At 45.8% G+C, this 25,508-nt stretch overlaps 1 protein-coding gene across 1 annotated transcript; it reads left to right on the forward strand.

The window, feature by feature from the left end:
- Window positions 1-8,609: 8,609 nt before the first annotated feature.
- TMED4 (transmembrane p24 trafficking protein 4) lies at window positions 8,610-24,871 on the forward strand. Its single transcript, XM_082252720.1, has 5 exons — window positions 8,610-8,860; window positions 13,474-13,574; window positions 19,968-20,093; window positions 22,489-22,635; window positions 24,351-24,871. Exons 1-5 carry the CDS (start codon window positions 8,695-8,697, stop codon window positions 24,498-24,500), a joined length of 690 nt encoding a protein of 229 aa, XP_082108846.1. The 5' UTR covers window positions 8,610-8,694; the 3' UTR covers window positions 24,501-24,871.
- Window positions 24,872-25,508: the final 637 nt, after the last annotated feature.

Raw genomic sequence — 25,508 nt, forward strand, 5'->3', positions numbered from 1 at the left:
CGCCACTAACGCGTCTGATGCGTCTGCCCGAGGATCGCGCGTCCTTGCCACAAACCTTTCCACCTTGTTGTTTAGACGAGACGCGAACAGGTCCACATCTGGTGAACCCCACTTCGCACACAACATCTGGAAGACATCCGGGTGGAGGGACCATTCCCCCTGGTCCAAGGTCTGGCGACTCAGATAATCCGCCTGCCAGTTCTCCACCCCCGTAATGTGAACTGCCGTTATCGCCGGGACGTGTGCCTCGGCCCAAGACAGAATGTCGGCCACTTCCCGAGCCGTGCGGGCACTCCTTGTGCCCCCTTGGTGGTTGATGTAGGCCACCGCTGTGGCGTTGTCCATCTGCACCCGAACCAGACGGCCCTGTAGCCTGTCTGTCCAACGCAGAAGACATAGAGCTATCGCTCGCAATTCCAGAATGTTGATCGGAAGGGAGGATTCCTCCTCCGACCAAGTTCCTTGGGCGGACAAAACGCCCAGAACACCACCCCAGCCCGACAGGCTGGCATCCGTGGTGATCACCGTCCACGAGAAAGGGCGAAAAGACTTGCCCCCCGACACCGCCGGGGACCGGAGCCACCACAGAAGATCCCTTCTGGTATGATGACTCAATGAGATCCATAGATCCAGAGATTGCGGTCGCCCGTCCCACTCGGCCAGAATCTCCGCTTGGAGACCCCGCGTGTGAAACTGGGCAAAAGGTATCGCCTCGAAGGCCGAGACCATCAATCCCAGACACCTCATACACGTCCGGAGGGACGAGTGTTGATTGTCCCTGAGGGACTTGACTTCGTCCTGAAGCGTCCGGAGCTTGTCTTCCGGCAGGAAGACCTTCGCTTGAACAGAGTCCAGGATCATCCCCAGGTAGGGAAGACGAACCGACGGACACAGAGTTGACTTTGGAAAATTTATCGTCCACCCGAACTCCTGCAGAGTCTGCATCGTGATGGACAGGTCGTTCACCAGGCCCTGACTGGTCGCAGACCGAATCAGGATATCGTCCAGATACCCCAGGACAGAAATGCCCTGGGCTCTCAATAAAGCCAGAACCGGCGCAAGCACCTTGGTGAAAACCCGCGGAGCCGAAGCGAGACCAAAGGGTAATGCCACGAATTGGTAATGATCCTCCGCAATGGCGAATCGAAGGAACCTCTGGTGACCCTCGAAAATGGGGATGTGAAGGTACGCATCCTTCAAATCGATGGAGGCCATGGATTCCCCCGGAACCAGGGCAGCCACCACTGAGCGCAGGGATTCCATGCGGAACTTGCGAACCCGCACAAAGTGGTTCAGAGCTTTCAAGTCCAGAATCGGACGTACCTTGCCCTCCTTTCTGGGCACAGTGAACAGATTGGAATAGAACCCCCGAAATCTGTCCCGATGAGGCACCGGAACCACCACTCCCTGGGCCCGCAGGTCCCGCACCGCCAGGTGCAGATCCTGCAAGCGCTCCGGAGATAGCTGAAGGTTTGAGGGGAAAAATCTGCTCGCCGGCCGAGAGAGAAACTCGATCTTGTATCCAGATCGAACGATTTCCTGAACCCACCTGTCCCGAATGCGGTCCAGCCAGGGTTGAAGAAAACCAAGAAAACGTCCCCCCACCCCAGAACTGGGTGAGGGCGTCCCTTCAGGCCGTATTGTTATGGGCAGCGGACCCGGACTGGCCGGACTTCTGCCTACCTGTCCACGGCTTCTTCTGGGAGCCTTGGCCTTTGAAGGGTTTGCCCTTATAGTGCGACCGAAAGGCACGAAAGGACCCTTGAGAGGGCCTAAACGAGGTATTCTTCTTACCACGAACAAACTTATTCTTGTTAGATTGGGGCAAGAGAGTGCTCTTACCCCCAGAAATTCCCTTTATCAGAGAATCCAAAGAATCGCCAAAAAGGCGAGATCCCGCGTAGGGCAAATTAGCCAAAGTCTTGCGAGAAGATTGGTCAACAGACCAACATTTCAGCCATATCAGGCGATGGTTCAATACCGCCACACTTGAAAGACGTGCAGCCAAAGGGACTAAATCTAAGTCCGCATCACACAAATACATGACACCCTGATGAATTTGATCCACCATAGCCAAAGTCGTCGGCGAGGCAGAGTCAGCCACCAGGGTGCGCCTGAGCACCTGCGTCCAATCCGCAATAGCCTGGGCTGCCATAATGGAAGCAAAAATAGGCTTCAGCATAGAACCAGCAACCGTATAGGCATGACGGGCCAGAGACTCCAATCTCCTGTCCGTAGGGTCCCGGAACACCGGGGTATCCTCAGCAGGGATCGCAGTGGATTTATTCAAAACTGCCACCGCGTGATCCACCTGAGGTGGCACACACCAACGCTCATCAGTGGTGGGTGTAAATGGATAACGCAGCTTGAACCTACTCGGCACAGCAAAAGGTTTCTTTAAATTGCGCCATTGCTCATCAACCGCGCGCTAAAATTATGCAGAGCAAGGAAAAACCTGCGACGTTTTGCGTTTCCTTTGCGTCCCATAAGAGGACATCAAAGCAGGAGGACATGGTTCAGCCTGCAAATGCAGTGTTTGCTTGATAGAAGCAACCAACTCATCCATGAGTGCAAGCTCTTCAGACGAGCCAGGGGGAGAATTATCAACCCCTTCTACCTCAGCCTCCCCCTCAGACCCCACAAGGTCTAGAGATGAGTGAGACCCTGAGAAGGGCACTCCAGCCATAGCAGCCCCATCGCCCTCTGAATCAGAGGAAATAGACACTCTGGGCCGTTTGGTGGATCGATCAGCCACCAGCATCTGCACCTGAGCAGCCAAGTTCGCCACAATAGCAGCCAGATCAGCCCCCTCGGGGGATGCAGCAGCCCCTTGGCCCCCCACCAAGGTGGGAGGAAACTTGCAATCCTGAGAATCCATGCCCCAGCAAAAGTAGAAAAAAAGGAGTACTGCCCCTTTAAGACCGCGGCGAGCGTAGCCCACCGCACCCTACTGAATACACCGACCCCCACAGGGATAAGAACACTGGGCAAGGAATACAGGAAAAGGAAAGGTAAAAACCTGGAGAGATCACACAGGCTGCTGCCACCGATCGCTGTCCCAGAGCAAAAGGAAGTGATGCAACGACTGACCGCCCTATAAAGCCTATGTAAGGCTACACAAACATGGCCGCTCGGCTGAGGATTCCTTAGGCAAAGAGAAAATGGCGCTGACATGTGGCCTGATCGATCGCCGCCAAAATGGCGGCATTTGGCGCCAAAACGCCGCGCTGTACCACACAGGACCGGTCACCATAAATTTTCTGCAAAAAAATGGCGGGCCGCAGTAGCGATCCCCGCACATCATGTCTAAGCCCAGACTGCTTCATGCATTCACACAGCAGAGCGGGAGAGACCCCCCCCCTCGCAGCCCACAGACAGGCAGCTATTCCACACAGGAATCTGACAGGGAGCTCAGCATTTACACAGACATGCAGGGTCACACAGTCCCAGACTGACACCCAAATAGACAGGTCCCCACATAGATTTACACTTACCAGTCCGGATGGCGTGGGGAGCCTTCTCCAGCGACCAAACCGCTGCACAGAGGACAGGGAGTGTCGCAGCCAGGACGCAGTGGAACTGCGGTGCGAAACCTCAAATGGCGTCCAGTGAGGTAGCCACCTCACCGATAGCATCCCTGCAGCGAACAGGGATGGGTCGTTCAATATGCCAGAGAAACCTGACTGAACGCTCGATGGCAGGCTGGGAAGCCCCTGGCCCTGAACCCTGGGATCCAGGGTGGCCAGTCCGAGACCCAGCTCCGCATGATCATCTTCATCCGAAGAAGCTAACTAATGCTGAAAAATAACAGCTAAGCAAAAGAAAGAGAAAAAAAAAAAAACTCAAAATAAAATCATAAAGAGAATAGAGGCTGAGACTGAGAGCCCCAGCACAGGAACAGCCTGCTACTCCTAAGCTAGGCATTAGAAACTGAGTTGGGAATGCAGGAAGCAGGGAGGTATTGACTGAGGGGACCACCCCCTAGGGGTGGGATATGCTAAAAGCTTTGATATTAACAAATTTTGTTGCCTAGCTACTCCTGCAGAGCAAAGGTCAATAACCCCATTAGTGATGAATATGAAGTGGCGGCGACTGTCGGAGGACGTAAGAGAAAGTACTACTGTATAGGAGAGTTTACCACCACTTTAAAAGCAAAAGATCAAAAAAATAAATAAACATTGTTTTTTCTTTTTCTTTAAAGCGTAACTCCACTTTTGTTGAGAAAACACATTCCCCGCTGGGTGATCTCTGTGTATTGCATGGATTTTAACAAACTTTGTTGCAGATTCCTACCTTTTGTTATTCTGAAGAAATCATTGTTTGTGCCTTTGTATTGAGTGGGTCAAATGGGAGTGATTTCATAATTATCAATCAGCTGTGCAGCTGCAGAGCACTGATGAGGACAGCTGCTGGACTTTAGACGTGTTCCTGTTGGGAGTATCTCACCAAAAATGATATTTTTGTTACAGGGGATGCCAGAAATCGGACTTGCATCTTAGTGCAGACTTCTGGGAAAATTGGGGAGCCAATCACATAAGAAGGAAATGATGTTTCTGGGGTGTGGTCAGTACACATTGTGTGTAACGAACACCTCCAGGTTACCATAATGCATTGCATTTTCAGAAAATTACAACATCTGCAGATTGAAAAGGAAAGGTAATTTTTAATAACATTAAATTACAATATTATTTGTGTTGCAATTGTATACACTATATTGTTTTTTCCTTATTTGCTATTTTTTGTTCCACGAAAGTGGAGTTACCCTTCAGGCCCCGTTCACACTGGGGCGACGCTACTTTGCCGGGCGACCTCATAGGTCGCGGCGCGCTGCTCGCCCCGCGACCTCGGAGCGGCCGGCACGGACTTCATAACATTGAAGTCTATGCAGGTCGCTCCGGGTCGCCCCAAAGAAGCTCCGGACCCTTTTTCTAAGTCGGAGCGACTTGTGTCGCTCCTATTAGAACGGGTCCGCAGCTTCTCTATGGAAGGCGACCTACGGCGACCTGTCAGGTCGCCCCAGTGTGAACTAGGCATGTAACGATATTACCGCTATCGCGGTATCGCGGTGTTTTGCATGGCCCGATACCGTCGTGGTGGGTGCACGGTATGGCCGCCTTCTACTTCTATGTGTCTCGTCGGCTCGGCGGCTCCTGTCTGACTATGCTGTACACTACAGTGCTGCTTGCTTACTGGCCGAGCCGAGGCGAGCGGCTGCCAGTTGGTTAGAGCAGTGTGGGTGGGCGGGCTTGTGGGGCGGAGCCAGCGCATGAGAGCGCCGAGCGGCGGACTCGGCGGAGCAGAGCCAGCTTCCCTGAATCCCTGGCAGCCAGGCAGTGGTACCACGGCAAGACACAGACACCGGACCGCCGGTGAGTAATTAAATAATGTGAAAGAAATTAAAAAAAAACAGTGCACACTGACGCCACTCAAGTCATCATTCATGACATGCATTGTACTAGTAGTTTTTAGAGTAAGCAGAACAGTGCTAAGAAGAGAAGAGGTATCAGGTGCCGTGCTAGTGGGGGAGTGGACAAGAGCATGAGGCCCAAAATGTGGTGTCTTCTAATCTTAGAGAGAAGGAGTGACTGTACTGTATATATTTCAAAGTGATTTTTTATGAGTCTTACTGGCTTTACTTTCACATATTTGCAAACTTATTTCTTCAATGAAGAAATAAGTTTGCAAATATGTGAAAGCAAAGCCAGTAAGCCCCATAAAAAATCACTTTGAAATATCGCAATAAATATCGTACCGTGAGGTCAATATCGAAATTGTATCGTACCGTGAGATTTTGATATCGTTACATCCCTAGTGTGAACGGGGGCTTAGGGAAAAACAAACAAACATGTTTACATGGCCTGAGACCTGGAAATGGCATTATGACATTGCTCCGGTCCTCTAAGGGCAAAGAGATGAGTGGTGGCCATCCTGCCATCGTGTATCTCTATGGCAAGACAATGCCGGCGCCAAGATAGTTCTGTAATGATCGGTAACATAAGCCCGGGAAGCGGCAGGAAGGGGGGAGGGGCACCTCTCCAGCCACTTCTAAAAGTGATCCCACTGTGAATCCGCTGCAGGGCTAACTTTTATCTGAAAGACGTCTAAGGGAAAAGAAAATACTGTGGGTATGGCATCTAGCTGCAGTCATAACCCCGGTATTTAACGTCAAAGTAATGACATATTTTCCCAGTTAGGCGGTCGGCAAGTGGTGGTGACCTACATTGTTCTGTGCACAAAAACGCAGGTCACTGCATATAGCGTGAACAAGCCCTAGCAGTGCTTTGGGGTGCCGTCTGAAATAAATGGTGCGGCTAAATACAACAATGCATGGTAAAACAAGAAAATGACGGTGCATTACTGCAACACATAAATGGTACTGTGCTTTCAGTACTAGTGTATGGACAGGGGCAGTGGCGGCTGGTGCTCCATCAGTCAGGGGGGGGCGGCAGACGGACCTGCCCCCCCATATCACTGCAGCCTGCACAACAACATCTCTCCCCCCGCCCGCCCGCCAGTTTACTTACCTTGCTCCTCCAGAATTACAGGCGGCGGCTTCCCCCTCAGGCTCCTTCGTGTCCCTTCTCGGCGGCCGTCTCCTCCCCCCTTCTTGGCCAATAGCATGCTGAAACGAGACCGTTGCTCGCTCGCTTCCGCTCTCCTGACACTCCTCTGTTTCTAGTGAGTCAGCTTGCAGATCACAACGTCTGATGATTCGGTCAACCAAGGCTCCGGGATCCGAACTACAGCTATGTGCCGTTCGGAATCCATTAGAACAAACACCAGGCAGGCTGTATGTAAGTTCAAAAAAGGAAGACCATTTATTGGAAGTACACAGCACACTTTTATACAGAATTTGGAACATCCTGCCCCCAACAACCACTTTCCCATTGGTCAATTGCACAGTACATGCCGTTCTCCTTCAGGTCCTCCTTAGCCATGCAAATGAGGACTTGAAAATGAGTCAGCAGGGATTGGTCAGATAGCTTGATTAGAAGGACTGTTATGTGTAATGAGACAGAAGCCCCCAGGGGACAATCAATGTACACAATAGCCAGACACAGAACAATGGTTCCATAACGAGCCCCCAATACACATTACTCTGAGTGTCAATACATCCCTTAGCAGACAACAGGTGAGTTCATTAGCACACCCGACAATAGGTGAATGGAAAGCCACCTCAGACAAAAGCAACATTGTTAGACAGTCAGTCTCCTCATTGAACTTCCTGGAATGACCATATTAGGAGTTGTACTTCCTGGTCAGAGACCTCATGGCAAATGGGAACAAATCTCAATATTTCTACATGGAGACCTTGCTGACAAATATGAAGCAATCCAAACCATCACCCATCTGTCCTATTTGTAGTAGTCCAAACCATATTCCCAGTGTTCACCACCCTCCTGGTCACCCTGCATCCATAACAGATGCAGGGTGACTTAAACATAAGAGAGCCCCATAAGGCTGGGCATGGTGCCCCCCAACTACTCTAAAGGCATTTGGGGTCCACGACTACCATGCCCAAAGTGACTCCCGTCACACATGCCTTCTCCTTTCGGCCAATCGGGAAAGAGGTCTCAGGACCTGCTTCCTGATTGGCCGGGAGGAGAATCAGTGTGGCAATAGCAAATATTCATTCGCTTTTGTCACACAACTGGGTGGGCTCTGCGCCCCAAGCACACCCTTTTTTGAAGCCTATCAGAGCCTCTGGCTCTAATCGGGTGCTTAAAAAAAAAAAAACCCTTGGAATCCATGCACCTGGTGCCCTGCATGTAGATTAGGGGGCCGGATGCATGGATAGGGAGGGCGGAGCCCCTGCGCCCCCAATTGACAGGCCGCCACTGGACAGGGGTAAGCTGAAGTGTTAGGCCGCATTCACACCTAAGCGTTCTGGGAGTGTGGGCAAAAATGTGTGAAATAGATGTGCAACACACTTGCAATGTCATTATTTCTTAAATGGCACCCCAAACGCAGGTGTCAGGCCCACGTTTTTTCGTCCATTTGTCATGCATCAAAACGTGCAACACAAACTGCACTTGGCTCAGTGCCAAAAAGAAAAACGACTTGAGCTACTTTGGCACGTTGGTCCTATTCTGTTATATGATGAAGGCACCAAAAAATGTGGGGGAAAAGATGATGTGTCACAAAGGTGTGATTGGGACATTAGGGTTAGGTGTAGGACACAGGTCAGTGACCATTTATTTTTAGATTGTAAGCTCCTTGAGGGCAGGGACTGATGTGAATGTATAATATGTAAAGCGCTATGTAAACTGATGGCGCTATATATAGATAAATAATAACTTGTTTGTTTGTAGGCTCCCTCTCAGTGCCCTTACTCCTGATGCAGAAAATCAATGTACCACTTTATAAGATCGGCAGAAACAGCGCACCTGAAAACTATTTCATTCTCTAATTTTTATAACAGTGAACAGAACATCGATGATTCTGCCTGAGTGACACAAGTGACGTCACCAAGCCGGCAGGATCCAACATGGCCGCCCAAAGGTGACGTTTCCTTGCAGCGAATGGTGACGTTGCATGTGATCTTATCCAAGCCTCGCTCTGGCAGCACTCTTAGCCCCGCCTCTCTGGACTCTTCAGCCTATCCATGACGGCCCTCGCTCTCCAGATGGAGGCCTGACACGCAGAAGGGGTTGTGCGCACAACACCGCTCTGTTCCGTGGCTGCCTGGCCGTCATGTCTCCCCTCGCCCCGGGTTGTGGGTCCCTCCGGTCCGCGCTGCTGCTCCCGCTGACCGTGCTGTTGTTGCATGTCGGTGTGTCCCGGGGCCTGTACTTCCATATCGGGGAGACAGAGAAACGCTGCTTCATTGAGGAGATCCCGGATGAGACGATGGTGATAGGTGAGAGCAGCAGGTGTGATGGGGGAAGGGGGCTGGGAGGAGAACAGGTGGCTGGGTTCTGTTTCCATGACAATCATGCCAAGGCATTAGCTGTCTTCTAAAACTTGTCCTGCAGGGGAGTCTACAGACCCCTCCCTCATGCTGGATTTTCTTACAAAGAGAAATAAAAAGTTTAAAGTGTAAGTCCATCCTAACACTAAAATCCCTGCATCTATATACATCCACGATCGAACACTACCCTATCTAGCCCTGTAAAGAAGAAATCCGTATACTTACCTTTTTTGAAGCCAATCCGGTCTCCAGCGACGGAAGCTCTGCAGAGGACACGGCCAACAACGGCTGTGAAATGAATGGGAAGTGACATCACCCATAGAGTTACTATGAGGCTTCTGTTGTCTGCCTTGTCCTCTGCACCCGCCTCCACAGCGAAGCCGTTGCTGACAGCTCAGCGTGGCGTCAGATCGGCTTCAAAAAAGGTAAGTGTACTGATTTTTTCTTTACAGGGTTAGTGTTAGATCCTTGATGTCTGTAGATGCAGGGATTTTAGTGTTAGGGTGGACTTACACTTTAAAGCGGAGTTCCACCCAAATATGGAAGCTCTGCTCATCTGCTTCCTCCTCCGATGCCACAGGTGCCCGCTCCCACTTCCGTAAAGGGGCGCCTCAGCGACCTACGTCATTTTCGGCGCAAACAAAGAGCTGCTCAGGTGTAAGTTCAGGGTTTGGTGCAGGTCAGATCCATCATCCAAATGTAGAAAAGTCCAAAAAATTGAGACCGCACTCAAGGTGATAAGATGAAAACAAATGAACTCCTTTATTCCTCATAAATGAAGAAGCAAACAGACATGTCGGGTTGACGCGTTTCACGATGCTGTTGATCACTTACTCATAACCACACACGTCAACAACCTACGTCATTTGCGGCCCCTCCTTCTCCCGCTGCTTTCTGTGAGACACACACAGGTCCCAGAAGACAGCGGGACCATTCAGAGAGCGCAGTGTGACTCACGCATGCACAGTAGGAAACCGTGTGAAGCTGCAAGGGTTCACTTCCTGTTTCCCTCAGTAAGGATGCCGGTGTTCCGTGAAAAAAACCCCTGCCCGTGAAAATTCCCTACCCTCGTCACTCCCTGTGCACGTACGTCATGGAGCAGCTGAGCAGCTTACCACTGCGCATGCTCATAGCTGCGGAGGGTAGGGAATTTTCACAGGGTAGTGTTTTGTAACGTTACACCGCATCAGCTGATGCCGCGGGTACATGAAATCATCTCTGCTGCTACCCCTGTGACTTCTCTGATTTCAGCTCCAAAATGTAAAATCGACGGGGGGTCTATGAAAATATAAATCACGGAGCCGAGATCTCCATGAGTTATATTTTCATAGACCCGCCGCCGCTTTTATATTTTGGAGCCGAGATCAGGGAAGTCACAGGGGTAGCAGCAGAGATGATTTCATGTACCCGCGGCAACAGCTGATGCGGTCGAACGTTACAAAACCCTACCCCGTGAAAATTCCCTACCCTCCGGAGCTGTGAGCATGCGCAGTGGTAAGCGGCTCAGCTGTTCCATGACGTACGTGCACAGGGAGTGACGAGGGTAGGGAATTTTCACGAGGTAAGGTTTTTGAATGTTACACGGGCCCCAGCACCCAGAGCCGATGGATGGATCGGCTAGGGGGGCTGACATTGCGGGCTCCCTGGACAGGTGTCTACAGGTGTCCTTATATTAAGTCAGCAGCTGCAGTATTTATAGCTGCTGACTTTTTTTTTTTTTTTTTTTATTCCCCCCCAGGCTAGAACTCCGCTTTAAGTGGTATTAAACCTGAAAGCTAAAATGTAATATATTGCAGATTACCAATCCTTAAATGTGGTGGCTGCATTTGTTTTCTTATTTTAGGTTTTCTTTCCCTGGTGATCTTGCCAGTAACACATATCCTGTATTAGTGAAACAGAACTGTGGAGGAATGTGCACAGCAGCATTGTCAGTCTGGGGGAGGGAGGAAAGTGTTAAGTGTATTAGCAGATTTAGATATACTAACAAATTGAATCAAAACTCCAACTCACGCTTTATAATTGGTTAGAGTAAACCGTTTTTTGTCCCTTTTGGGATAAAGGCTTTACATGAATTACTAAAAGGGATAATTAAAATCCCCCCTGCCAGTGTTAAGTGGTTTGTCTCATCCATGAAAACTGATATATTCTGCGGGAGAGCTTGTGCTGTGAAAAACAACAGATATGCTGGCTGGATCGCCAGATGAAAATCGAAGAGAGTCTAAAAAAGAAAACAATTACAGAACTGGTAAGCTGCAGTATAATACATGTTTGCTTTTGGGTTTAATACCACTTTACCAAACATGTTAGAATCTGCTTTAGATTTGCCACCAATGTGGCTCAATGACCAGCCCCATTTGATACAGAATGTATATAGTATGGGTAAGCCTTTACATTACATAGTTTTGGTAACTCTAGATAAAATTGCACAGAGGTTGTACAATCAGATTGTAACTTGTTTAGCCAGTTGTCGACAATTCAGTAATAGGCCTGGTAAAACCCTGCAGATGAGCCACATTTGTACTGCCGCTCAACCGTTCCCTCTTTGGCCACTGAGGCAGTGGTGGTGGGGGGGGGGGGGGTGTACACATGTGGTGACCATGATTTTATGCTTTGCGGCCACTGCAGGAATTGTACCCCCTGTTGCACCCATCAAATAAATGGGACTGCGCTGCAACGGTCCGCAACTATGCACAACGCACGCGATTGTTAAGTACGTAGGGGGTTGTATCACCTCACTCCTCATCTTAATGTGGATCACATTTCAAAACAGAAAAGCAAGGGTAAACGAGCTCTTAAGGCTCATACACACTATAAGAAAATCGGGCGAACATTTTAGTCCGAGAAACTTTCATACCATTTTCGTATGTGTACACAACGTTCTACAGCCAATTCCAGCCTGAACTTCCGAAGGGGCAAGCTCCAAAAGTTTTCCCATACGAACCGAAGGAACGATTTGCGCTTTATTCTTTACCTTTTTTGTATGAGAGAATTTAGAAACTATAAACAACAAAAAAAAGACTTTGTCATACGAGAACTTTCGTGCAACTTTTCCTTCATCGGTTCTGATTTGCTGTGAAACAACGAGGAAAATTGGACTTTCAATTTTTGAGTTTCTTATAGTGTGTACCCCACTTAAGGCCCTTTTCACACGATCCGTCTGTCGGACAGACTTTGTTTATCTCAGCGGGGGATCGATCCACCGATCCCCCGCTGAGCAGGAGATTGACAGCTCTTTGCACTGTGTGCGGAGACACAGCTATCAGAGCCCCATACATCTCAGTCCGTTCTCATCCGATCCCATCCAATCCGCTGGACGGATGGAAAAGTTTATTTTTCCAGCAAGTCAAAGGATCAGTCAATGGCAGTGGTTCTTACAGGTAAGATTTTCCCCACACGCGATGCAGCAACTGTATCCAAACAGTGATTTTTCAAGGAAAAGTTTGCAAATAACATTTAGGCCCCTTTCACACAGGCGTACCGTTCAGATCCACCTGTACGTTTTTTTAGCGGATCTGAACGGCCCTCCCATGCATCCCTATGGGGCATCCGATGTCAGCAGAGACATGTCCGCTGACATCTGATCCGTCAAATCTGGACGGATGGAAACCCTATTTTTTACAAGTGTTCAATAACCTGTGTTGCTTTATGGGAAGTTTTGTAAAAGTCTACATGGGTGGCAATCCACAGATGTCACTAAAGTGTTAGCAATTGTCTTTTATACTGTGCTTTATATCTGCAACCAGGGCAGGCCATAGACTGTGATTTTCTTTTCTTTCCTGCAACCATGGGTGGAAGGAAAGAAAATTGCTCGATTCCTCCATCACAGTCAGTGTTAATGGGACAATCCCTTCCACTGTTATTTCTGAGAATCCCTTCCCCTGAGAACAGAACGATTGTCAGCAGATATAGCCTTTGGCAATGATTGCATGCTAGAAATCCGACATGCAGGTTGTATCCAAGTCTATCGATGGATCAACTTGGGCACTGTCATCTTACCCATTGATGGATCAAATCTTTGACGGTCCCTGCTGAAACGGCTGGGATTCGAACCAGGCTTAAGAATTTTTACAGAGCAAATGGTAACAAGTCAGAATTTATTATTTATGGTTCTATTTGGTCCCAGAATAGCAAATGAAAGGAAATCTTCCCAACCAAGACAGGAATACAGTTCAGGCAGATGGTTTTAGGCTTGGTCCACTTTACTGTGACACGCATATAAGGTAGCCCATTCATTTCGGTGGACTCTTTACCCGTGAGAAACACGGCAAAAGACCTCCCCAACCCTTTTGTAAATTCACATCCCCATGCGATTTTGCGTGCACATTTCCTGCGGGGGTGGGGGGGGATTAAGAATTAATGACACCCCGTGTGTCTGATAAAGTGAAGAAAGTTTTCTGCTTGTTGGAACCTGCGATTTGCCACATTAACATGAACCTAGCCTTAATCATTTTGTCAAGGAAGAAAAATCTTTGTCTGGAGTTGGGCTTTATAAAAGATGCACATACACTTAGTAAAAATGCTTGTTTTAGTCCTTTTCATTAACTTGCTGCTTCTATATCTAGGTAACTACAAGACCCAGCTTTGGGATAAACAGGCTGAAACTTTTCTTCCTTCTACCCCAGGCCTGGGTATGCATGTGGAGGTGAAGGACCCAGATGGGAAGGTAAATTAAAATTGTTGATTTTGGCTTCCTTGAATTAACTGATTAGAGGGTTGTTCACCCATGAGGGGGTGGGGTGGTGTAGGGTTTAGCCACCTTTTTAATGCCCCCCAACTGCTACCGCCTAAGCTGCAGAGGCAATGGCCAGGGTGTACACATGCCGTGGCCATGATGCTTTGTGTTGCAAACATGGCAGGAGTTATACCTCCTGTCGCTTTCAGTGGGTGCAGCGCCTGCTGAACGCAATCCATTCAAGGGAATTTGGCCCCTCTGCAAGCGAAAAAGCATGTGGTTGCTCTTTGCTAGTGTGGGATTCAAGGGGGTTAAAGCAGGCAGTGAGGAGGCAATACAACACCTCGCCCCCTGTCAAATACTCTCTGAAGAGCAATCTGAACACAGATCATTCTTCAGAGAGCAAAGCGCGTGTGAACAAGCTCTTAAGCTGCAAGTTCCCACCTAAAAATAACTATATTTTGGATAAACACTGGTATGTTCTTCTCAAAAGATCATCTTCTGGCCTCTTGGCATTGGTTCCAATGCTTAGCCTACCATCACTTACCTAAATGTACTTGCATTTCTTCAGAAAAATCTCCACATTTGAAGAAACCTGCACTTGAAATGATAGGCTACCATTGCTGCCCCCTATAAAAATTGTAGTTGTCAGGCTATGTTTGTTCTGAGTTGGTCACTGAAGCAACATGACTGTCGGGCGGGGAACTAGTATTTTCATACATGTCCTGCAGGCATTCACTTAAATCAAGAGGGGGGACTGGAATATTTGCCTTAATGGAAGGCTGGAGGAAAGCATGTGAAACTGGTTGCTATTGCTTTTAGAGAGTAATCGTATAGCCCAAAAACGGGTTAAACTGACCTGCTTTGGGAATTAGTTGACATACACTGGTGCCTGACTGTACTCAATAACTTCAAAATGTCCTTTCTCAACTCCGGTCCTCAGGACCCACTGACAGGCCAGATTTTAAGTATTACCTTGGGGAGATGCAGACTAGAATACTGCAATCACTGAGCAGCAAAATATATCACCTGTAATGTATTTCAGTTATCTTGCAAACCTGGCCTGTTATTGTGTCCTGAGGCCTGGAGTTGAGAACCACTGAAGTAGCTCTATGGAAAGTCTGGGTCAGCTTAACATGGCACTGCTCCTGGTTTTTAACATTTAAAGAGGAAGTAAACCCTCCTCTGACACTTTTACCTATAGGTAAGCCTATGATAAGGGTTACCTATAGGTACTGTAAATATCTCCTAAACATGCACCGTTTAGGAGATATTTACCTTACATGCAGCCAGTGACGTCACTGGCGCATGCGCTCTGAAGGAACGGCTGCTGGTGCCGTTTCTTCAGAGCCCCGTGCCACGACTGTCGGCTCCCGTGCGCGGGAGTGACGTCACCGCGGCTCCGGCCAATCAGATGGCCGGATGCCGCGATCCTGGAAGACGGGCGACTGGACATGTCACCCATCGTACAGCTAAGCGGACGGCATGGCGGGGGCTCGTTCTAAGGTAAGTATTTCATAATGAGCTAGTATGCGATGCATACTAGCTCATTATGTGTTTCTCTCTCAGGTCGGAAAAAAAAAAAAAAAAAATTTCATATGGGTTTACAACCTCTTTAACATTGGCGTCAATGGGAAATCTTGGTCAAATTGACATGGCACTGCTCCCGAACCATAAGTGACAGGGACACCAAACTTGGGGTGCACATTAAGGGGACCCAGGACTACAACATGGTAGATTACCTAGGCAAGCTGGCCAGCCTCAAAATTGGATATGTTGTAGTCCTGGGTCCTTTCTTGGTGCTCCCCAAGTATGGTGTCCCTGTCCCTTATGGTTCGGGAGCAGTGCCATGTCAACCTGACGAAGGTTTCCCATAGATGCCAATGTTAAAAACCGTTAGCAGTGCCATGTCGAGCTGACCAAGATTTCCCATAGATGCCAATGTGTTTGTACTCGCGAGTGTACATAAAGTAAAGGTACCCTAAAGCGGCTTATGCCTGTAGTCTCTCCCCTATTGAATCCCCACAGTATAATCTTAATCACTAAGAAAACTTGCCTTTGATTTGCCATTGTTGGGTACATAGAATAGACACCCTAGTGTGACAAGCAGTAGGTCACTATGATTACTGCGACAGTAGGTTACCATGATCACTGTGACAATACATAATTTATCTTTTTTTTTTTTTTTTTTTTGAACATTTTGCACATTCACTATTTCTCACCCTGCACCACAAAGAGTTTAAGGCCCAGTGTCTCCTGGAAAACCAACAGCTGCCTGTAAGGATCCAGGAGCACAACAGGGTCACTTTGCAGCTGAGCAAGATTTGCAGGTATCTGATAATGATATCTGTCCAGGGAGTCAGTGTATTGAAGTAATTGGATCAGCAAGGCAGCCAGGGAACCAGCTTTTCCATGGTAGAGGTTAGGGATGGGCTCAGGCGTGTTCGGATTGTAGCCCCAACCTACCTGAGCAATCCCGCTAGGAAGCCCTCACTGCATACTGCCAATCCTAGGCAGTGATACATTTCCCAGCCCCCACCTGCACCTACACATGCTGCCTATGATTGGCGGTGTGCAGTGACGGCTTCCTGGTGCGATTGCTCACGTGGGTTGGGACTATGATCCGGACATGCCTGAGCCCATTCCTAGTAGTGGTGCACAGTGGCAGCAGACATGGTTCCCTCTCTTTTTCAAACAGTATAAGGATGCAGATCATCTTTAAAGAAAAGGACTCTGGACAAAATTTTTATTTCTCTTTCGTTCATTGATGGACAAAGCTCCTGTCATTCTTGACCATTGGGTTATACTTCCCCCCTACAGTAGTAGGACACAAGGCAGAAAAAAACTTCTGGCTACACCCATGGGCAGTCCCAGGACATATACTCCCTTTCGCTGCTATAGTCACTCAGATTTTTTTCTAGTTCCTTGCTGGGATCTTTGGTCCTGGCAACATTTTTTAAATAAAATTTATTTTTTCCTCCTGGATTTTTCTACTGTTTAGCCTTGGGAATTTTTTTGCTGTTCTCAACACTCATGTTTAACACTTCTTTTGGACTTCCCAATGGTTATGAAGATCAGGAGCTGTCCATAAATGAACAAAAGAGAAAATGGGACTTTTGATTTACTGTAAAATCCATTTCTCTGATGTTCATTGACGGACACAGCACCTACCCCTCTGTGGAGTTGTAATTCTTCTGACACTGCTTGTAACAAAACTGAGTACCTATATCAGAGAGGGAGTATACCCCCTGGGATTGCCCATAGATGTAGCCAGATTCTTTTTCTGCCTATTGTCCTACTCCTTTAGGGGGCAGTATAACCCAATGGTTATGAAGATCAGGAGCTGTGTCCATCAATGAACATCAGAGAAATGGATTTTACGTTAAGTCAAAAATCTAATTTTCTTGCCCTGAGTTCTTTAAATATTGCAATATTATGGCAAAAATGTTTTTTGTGTGTGTGGTTCTAAATATAATTTTTAACCACTTCATTTTTCGGAAAGGTTTCCCCCCCCCCCTCCCCTTCATTTTTTGAGATGCGGCACTGCATTACTTTAACTGACAATTGCGTGGTCATGCGACGCTGTACCCAAATAAAATTTATGTCCTTTTCCCCCACAAATAGAACTTTCTTTTGGTGGTATTTGATCACTGCGGTTTTTTTTTTTTTTTTGCTATAAACAAAAAAAGATTGACAATTTTGAAAAAAAAACAATATTTTTTACTTTGTGCTATAAATGCTATCCAGTAAAAAATCTAATTTCTTCATCAATCTAGGCCAATATGTACCGTATTCTGCTATATGGTTTTTGGTTTAAAAAAAAAAAAAAAATCCCAATAGGCATATATTGATTGGTTTGCGTAAAAGTTATATTGTCTACAAACTATGGTGTGTGTGTGTGTGTGTGTGTGTGTGTGTGTGTGTGTATATACAGTGGGTATGGAAAGTATTCAGACCCCCTTAAATTTTTCACTCTTTGTTATATTGCAGCCATTTGCTAAAATCATTTAAGTTCATTCTTCTTCCTCATGAATGTACACATAGCACCCCATACTGACAGAAAAACACAGAATTGTTGACATTGTTGCAGATTTATTAAAAAAAGAAAAACTGAAATATCACATGGTCCTAAGTATTCAGACCCTTTGCTGTGACACTCATATATTTAACTCAGGTGCTTTCCATTTCTTCTGATCATCCTTGAGATGGTTCTACACCTTCATTGGAGTCCAGCTGTGATTGATTATACTGATTGGACTTGATTAGGAAAGCCACACACCTGTCTATATAAGACCTTCCAGATCACAATGCATGTCAGAGCAAATGAGAATCATGAGGTCAAAGGAACTGCCTGAAGAGCTCAGAGACAGAATTGTGGCAAGGCACAGATCTGGCCAAGGTTACAAAAAGATTTCTGCTGCACTTAAGGTTCCTAAGAGCACAGTGGCCTCCATAATCTTCAAATGGAAGACGTTTGGGACGACCAGAACCCTTCCTAGAGCTGGCCGTCCGGCCAAACTGAGCTATCGGGGGAGAAGAGCCTTGGTGAGAGAGGTAAAGAAGAACGCAAAGATCACTGTGGCTGAGCTCCAGAGATGCAGTCAGATGGATGAAAGTTGTAGAAAGTCAACCATCACTGCAGCCCTCCACCAGTCGGGGCTTTATGGCAGAGTGGCCAGACGGAAGCCTCTCCTCAGTGTAAGACACATGAAAGCCCGCATGGAGTTTGCTAAAAAACACCTGAAGGACTCCAAGATGGTGAGAAATAAGATTCTCTGGTCTGATGAGACCAAAATAGAACTTTTTGGCCTTAATTGTAAGCGGTATGTGTGGAGAAAACCAGGCACTGCTCATCACCTGTCCAATACAGTCCCAACAGTGAAGCATGGTGGTGGCAGCATCATGCTGTGGGGGTGTTTTTTCAGCTGCAGGGACAGGACGACTGGTTGCAATCTAGGGAAAGATGAATGCGGCCAAGTACAGGGATATCCTGGACAAAAACCTTTTCCAGAGTGCTCTGGACCTCAGACTGGGCCGAAGGTTTACCTTCCAACAAGACAATGACCCTAAGCACACAGCTAAAATAACGAAGGAGTGGCTTCACAACAACTCCGTGACTGTTCTTGAATGGCCCAGCCAGAGCCCTGACTTAAACCCAATTGAGCATCTCTGGAGAGACCTAAAAACGTCTGTCCACCAACGTTTACCATCCTACCTGACAGAACTGGAGAGGATCTGCAAGGAGGAATGGCAGAGGATCCCCAAATCCAGGTGTGAAAGACTTGTTGCATCTTTCCCAAAAAGACTCCTGGCTGTATTAGATCAAAAGGGGGCTTCTACTAAATACTGAGCAAAGGGTCTGAATACTTAGGACCATGTGATATTTCAGTTTTTCTTTTTTAATAAATCTGCAACAATTCTGTGTTTTTCTGTCAGTATGGGGTGCTATGTGTACATTCATGAGGAAGAAGAATGAACTTAAATGATTTTAGCAAATGGCTGCAATATAACAAAGAGTGAAAAATTTAAGTGGGTCTGAATACTTTCCGTACCCACTGTGTGTGTGTGTGTGTATATATATATATATATATATATATATATATATATATATATATATATATATATATATATATATATATATATATATATATATAAAACATTCTTTACTAGTAATGGCGGGGGTCAGCAATTTTTAGTGGGACTGCGCCATTACGGGGGACAAATCTCACACGGAAGTGAACATTTTTGGGGACCAGTGACACCAATACAGTGATCCGTACTAAAAAAAATGCACTGTCACTGTACTAATGACACTGGCAGGGAAGGGGGTTAACATCGGGGGCGAGTAAAGGGTTAAATGTGTTCCCTGGGAGTGCTTGCTAACTGTGTGGGGGATGCTTTGCCTGCGGAGAGACATAGGTCTGTGTTCCTGCTTAGCAGAAACATCTCCATCTTCCCCTCTGACAGCACGGCAATCTGCCTTGTTTACGTAGGCAGACCGCCGTTCTGCTTCTCTCAGGAATGATCGCCTTTTGCCTGTGAACATGGGGTCCACTGAACCCGCTAACTAGCTTCCGCTGTGTCCAGTCCTTGTGGGTAGCCGGCAGTGTGCATGTGCTCCCCAGACCCGGAAATAGAAATGACGTACAGGTATACGATTTTGCGCTGAAGGGCAGCTCTTCCACAGTATATGTACGTGGGGTGATCCGGAAGCGGTTATTTGAGATTTGCATTAGTAGGCTACAGGTCCTAGTTCCTTTTTTGAACAGATATTATTTTTTTGGCCATGGGCATGATGGTCACATTTTCTATAATAATGCATACTTATTCCTTGTTTTGTGATTGATGCAACTTTCTGTCTTGTTTGATATTTTCTTCTGTCAGGCAATTCTCTCCAGGCAGTATGGGTCAGAGGGACGCTTCATCTTTACCTCTCACACCCCAGGGGAGCACCAGATCTGTCTGCACTCAAACTCTACAAGAATGTCTCTCTTCTCTGGAGGAAAACTGGTGAGGCACATAATTGACCACTTTGTAGATCATGTATTCTAAGATCTTGATGTTGCATATGGGCTTCCCTATATTCTATTATACAGATGTGCAGTGATACACTATTTTGTATTTTTTAATGTTAAAAACATGGTTTCAGTGTATCGTTTGTGATTATATACTTATATATGTATATAATCACAAACTATACACTGAAACCCTGTTTTTAACAAAAAAAATTGTGCTGTCCTGCTCACTTTATTTTTCTTTTTTTAAATCAACAAAAAGTCTTTATTGAAAAAACAAAATAAACAGATTTACAAGGAACTCGTGTGCTTTGTACAGTAAAAAGTGCAAAATACAGTGACATGCGGCCGTACTAACATAACGACTAGTGCTGTAGCATTCAATGCAATCCAGTGATCCCGAGGAAGGATCCTATCGGGCTCAGACTCGACAGGGCACAGGGGGGATACCCAATATGTTAACAACAGTTCGCATAGTCCCTGCTTCGGAGTAGCCTGAGCAGGAACATCACGCAAGAAGAGCAATGTGAGAAGGTAGAAGGTAGGTCTAGATGCACGTCTCCGGGGCCTGGACCCATCTATCCCAGATTTTTTTGTATTTTGACGGGCAGCCACGATGAGCAAGGTGTTATTAACTGCCCTAAGCCAGTCATGAAAGGTCGGGGGGGTGGCACGCATCCATTTTTGTGCAATGCACTTCCTGGCTAGAAATAAAGTCTCATGCAGGAATTGGGTGGTAAATTTGTTTTTTACGGACATCTGGAAAAATACTGAGCAAACAGGGCTTTGGGGCCAGTGTCACACACTTTATTTTTCAGTAAATAACATACAGCTCTCCTAACGCATGTATCCAAATGAAATAGTACAAAAGAAAATATTAAGTGAGTATTAAAGAGTGTATACTCCTAATACTGCATCAACAGATTTAATGTGATAAAGTTGAATATTGATAAACCTCATACAGAGGTGCTAACAGCTATAGAATAGTAATGATGATGTAATTCTTCCAAATGATTAGGTGAGAACAAACTAACCACATATAAAAAAGTGACTATAATGCAAAAAAAATCTTAAACACCCCGCTGACCTGACATAGTACATAGCGAGTGAAAATAAGGGCAAAATGGGAAAATCAACAGTTTATCAGAATACTTAATGAAGTAAGTCCAAAGTTGAATAAATAGTCCCAATTTGGCACAGAATAAGGCTTCACAAGTTCGCATTCACACCCCTGTGGGATGCAATACTGTGCTCCACCACCAGCCAACATGCATGCTCACCTTAATGTCTGACCCATATAACATACAGGTCAGAAAGCACTTAAGTCAACCAGCATCAATCCCCCCCCCCCAGCTGTCCCAGGTTCCAGATATGTGTCCCTTATAAATATCACTTCAACTGATAAAGTTGCTCAAAAAACAAAAAATAAGCTTTCCATAGTGTAGTAAGGTTTAATATTAAAATGCACAAAAAGCAACAACGTTACTGAGAGTCACAGATTCTAAATTGCATGAGAGGTGTACCAATATGGCCAACTTCCAGTCTAGACAGGAAGTGATGTCACCTGGCTTCCATTCCTACGCATTACATCGGGTATCGCATGACTATCAGTTTTTAACATTAACTTAATAATTAATAGGATTATTTACATTAGAACTGATGTCTAATCCAGCACAAATAACCCACACATGGGAATTTTACTTGCAATTGATTTGTAATTCTGTGCAGCAGTTTTGTGGTGCAATGAACACAGCCAGATCCATAACTCTCACCGAGGAGCAAGAGAACTAGTAGGTAAAGAGCACTGGTTCTTAACACTACCACCTTGCTGACTGGACAATGAAAGAGAAGCAACACACTAATAAGTTCTAGTACAATAATTCTAATACTCATCAACTATGCACAGGTCAGTGTACATTGTAAAAAAGACTAATCGGCAGATAAGTTAACATTTTCATGTGTTTTATGTACATACAAATTTTTTTTAAGACAGACTGTGCCATGTAGAGCTCTTTTACAATGGCCACTGGGGAGCAGTAAAAAACAGGTAGCTGAGCCATGGTTTTACCAGCTACCCACCTAAATTCTAACATTACAGCCTATCAGATCTGGTACACATACTGCTGCCACAGCTATTTCAACTCAGGCTGGAGGCACCTGCCAGCCACTTCTATACTGCCCTTTGAAAAGTGATCCACCGCAGATCGCATTTCAGGGGGTGGTAAGCTTATCACCTGTCTGAAGAGCCCTTAAGGGGGTTAATCTGTTCGGAATAGAAGTCTATCTGAGAGATTTTTTTTTCATCGGGTAACAAAAGATAAGACATGCTTAATTTGTTTTGTAGTTTTTGTTACATATGTACTGACTTAATCCTATCCTTGTTGTTATAGCGAGTTCATTTAGATATACAGATTGGAGAACACACAAATAACTACCCTGAAATTGCGGCAAAGGACAAACTGACAGAATTACAGCTCCGAGTCAGACAGCTGTTGGATCAGGTGGAGCAAATTCAAAAGGAGCAAAACTACCAGAGGGTAAGAGATGGCTATGGTTAGGAGTCTGTGATGGATTATGCTCTGACATTAGAGACACAGCAGTTAACACTGAGCCCCGGTTCACATTAGTGCGATTGCGGAAATCGTATGTAATTCGGAGAGCACTGCTCCTAAATTACATGCGATCTCATGTGCGGTGCGAATTTCAGCTATACACTTTGTATGGCTGAATTCGTACCGCATCCGCACTAAACTCACACATGAGTCTTTTTTTTTTATTCGCAGCAGAATCGGATCGCATAGTAGTTCACACTAGTGCGATCTGATTGTGTGCGAACTTGCAGATCGCACTGCGATATGCGATTGCAACTGGGGGTGTCGTTAACTTTTGACACCCCCTGCGTATCGCATATGGCAGTGTGAACTGCCAGAGGTGTGGATGCATATTCGCAGCGTTCCCGCATCGCAGAAATGTGAATCTACACTGACAGTGAAGCTAAAGAAAAGTCTCAAAGGTGCTAATTTTAATTTGTCATGCATGGAAGAAAAAAAAAAAACCTTTACATTTTAAGATTAAATGCTAAGGTAGCACATATATAGTAGTAACCCGATTTCCCCCCACCTACATTTTTCAGAGGGATGTGGGAATCCTTTCCACTAAAGTATTGTATTTGGACAACAGGGAGCCTTCCCCACCTTCAAATTACACTGATCAGTGCTGCTAGCTATATCCAGGGGCACTGATCAATCAAGGAGAAATCTGACATGGTGGCTGTACAGAAGCCGATCGTTAAAACCAGCCTGCCCCATGTATGGAACAAAATTTAGCTGAACCTGCCAAACTTCAATTCATGTATGGCTGGCTTAAGGACCAGTGTTATCCTTCTATAGTATTTGAAAAAATGTATAGCTCAGCTCCTGTACCACCTATATTTAAGGGATATCTACTACAGTCATTGTTCAACTCCTAGCGATAGAAAAGTAAATCCTAAAAGGTTTATTTTTTGGCTGGTATACTACGATTACTACGTCATTATCTGTTAACCACTTCAATACTGGGCACTTTCACCCCCTTCCTGCCCAGGCCAATTTTTAGCTTTTAATGCTGTCGCACTTTGAATGACAATTGCGCGGTCATATAATAACACGGTACCCAAATCAAAAGTTTATCATTTTTTTTTTAGACAAATAGAGCTTTCTTTTCGTGGTATTTAATCACCACTGTGTTTGTTTTTTTGTTTTTTGCTAAAAAAATGAAAAAAGCTGACAATTTTCTGTTAAACAATTTTGGAAATAAGTAATTTTTCTTCTTCACTGATGGGCACCGATAAGGGGGCACTGATGAATATGACTGGATGACTTTTCCTTTCCTCACACACAGACAGCGTGTGAGGAAAGGACTGCTATTAACCAACAAGTCTGTTTATATGTGATAAGCTGTGATTGAACACAGCTGATCACATGGTAAAGGGTTGCTGTGATTGGCCCTTTACCGCGATCTGTGATCAGCTATGTCCTAAGGACTCAGCAGTCACAGAGCGTGCCCAATGTGCACTCCAGGGAGCTTGGTTTTGGGAGGACGTCCATGGAGGCCCTCCCAGAACTAGAGAGCCGCACTGTAGCCGACTTTCGGCTATAGCACGATAATGTGGTTAGGCAACAAACTAAATTATTCTAGATATGTTTGAGTTCTTTAGTTGTAAACAACATTTTTGAATTTTTCTTTACTGAAGATTTTGATCTTTTCTTCACAGTACCGAGAGGAGAGGTTCCGCTTAACCAGCGAGAGTACTAACCAGCGTGTCCTATGGTGGTCCATTGCCCAGACTCTCATCCTCATCCTCACAGGCATCTGGCAAATGAGACATCTGAAGTGCTTTTTTGAGGCCAAGAAACTTGTGTGAAGCATCTACCTCTGTGCCCAATTTTATACTATCCCTACACATAAAGAAACAAACCTGGTTGTCACTCTGCATTATATAAGGTCTCCTGGCTCACGTACATTGGAATGGCAGACTTTGTACATTAACTTTCATAAATAATGCAAGTGGGAAAAAATCCACAATGGTCCATTTCTCGCACATTGGAAAGTTTAGCTGCTGGCAGGACGAGGCAGTGTAGTGAGGTTTATATTTGTGTGTAAGTTATATCTTCTATCATGTTTATAGCCAGAGCTGTAAGATCCATGTGCCCCTAATATGGGCAGTTAACATACATCTAAAATTCCCTTCCCACCCACCTCTTTTTAACATTTTTGTCTGCCACCCTGATATCTGCAATAGAATTCAGACTCCGATGTTTAGCAGTCTCTATAGCCAGCTATCTCTATAAATCAGTAATTTTGTTGTACTTTAAGTTATTTATACCGCAGTTGGCTGTACGATGAGCACATCAAGTCGCATAGTCCAGTGCAGTCAACATCCAGAATCACGACTCTGTACTTATAATGGGGTAAAGGATCTTGTGTGTGTAAAAAAGTTGGGGTGAAACTTTCTTTCCTCCACTTCTTTATACACGAGGCTCTGTCTATAAATGATGGGGATTTGTGGTTCAGCAGATAATAGTCTGCTGCTTGATTAGGAAGATTGGATCTCTTGCCAGTAGCCTGTGTCTTTTTTTTTTTTTTTTTTCCATTTTTAATGTAGCTTTACTGTAACTCCTGTATATAAGGCAAGGTAGATATCTACAAGAATTATGCAAGTGGGGTTTGATGTGACTCCTTGTATAAAACTGGGGATATTTATAAAAAAAAAAAGTTTTTGCAGAAAAGTAAGGTTATTGCTTACAATGAATAAGGTACTGATATTTTTTATTAGGGGTTAAGATTGCAGCATGCGCCAACATTCGAACAGCTTTTGTCTGTTAACCCTTTAAACCCCTCCACGGCAAATGGAAGATTCACTTTTTGACAG

This window comes from Pelophylax lessonae, assembly GCF_965119305.1.
Source record: "Pelophylax lessonae genome assembly, chromosome: 4".
Classification (NCBI taxonomy): Eukaryota; Metazoa; Chordata; class Amphibia; order Anura; family Ranidae; genus Pelophylax; species Pelophylax lessonae.

Bases quoted from the DNA above. Each gene is read 5' to 3' on its own strand.
- TMED4 (XM_082252720.1), top strand. From the start codon at position 8,695: ATGTCTCCCCTCGCCCCGGGTTGTGGGTCCCTCCGGTCCGCGCTGCTG. The intron at 8,861-13,473 runs GTGAGAGCAGCA...TTCTATATCTAG, and splicing joins GGATGAGACGATGGTGATAG to GTAACTACAAGACCCAGCTT. The intron at 20,094-22,488 runs GTGAGGCACATA...TTGTTGTTATAG, and splicing joins TCTTCTCTGGAGGAAAACTG to CGAGTTCATTTAGATATACA.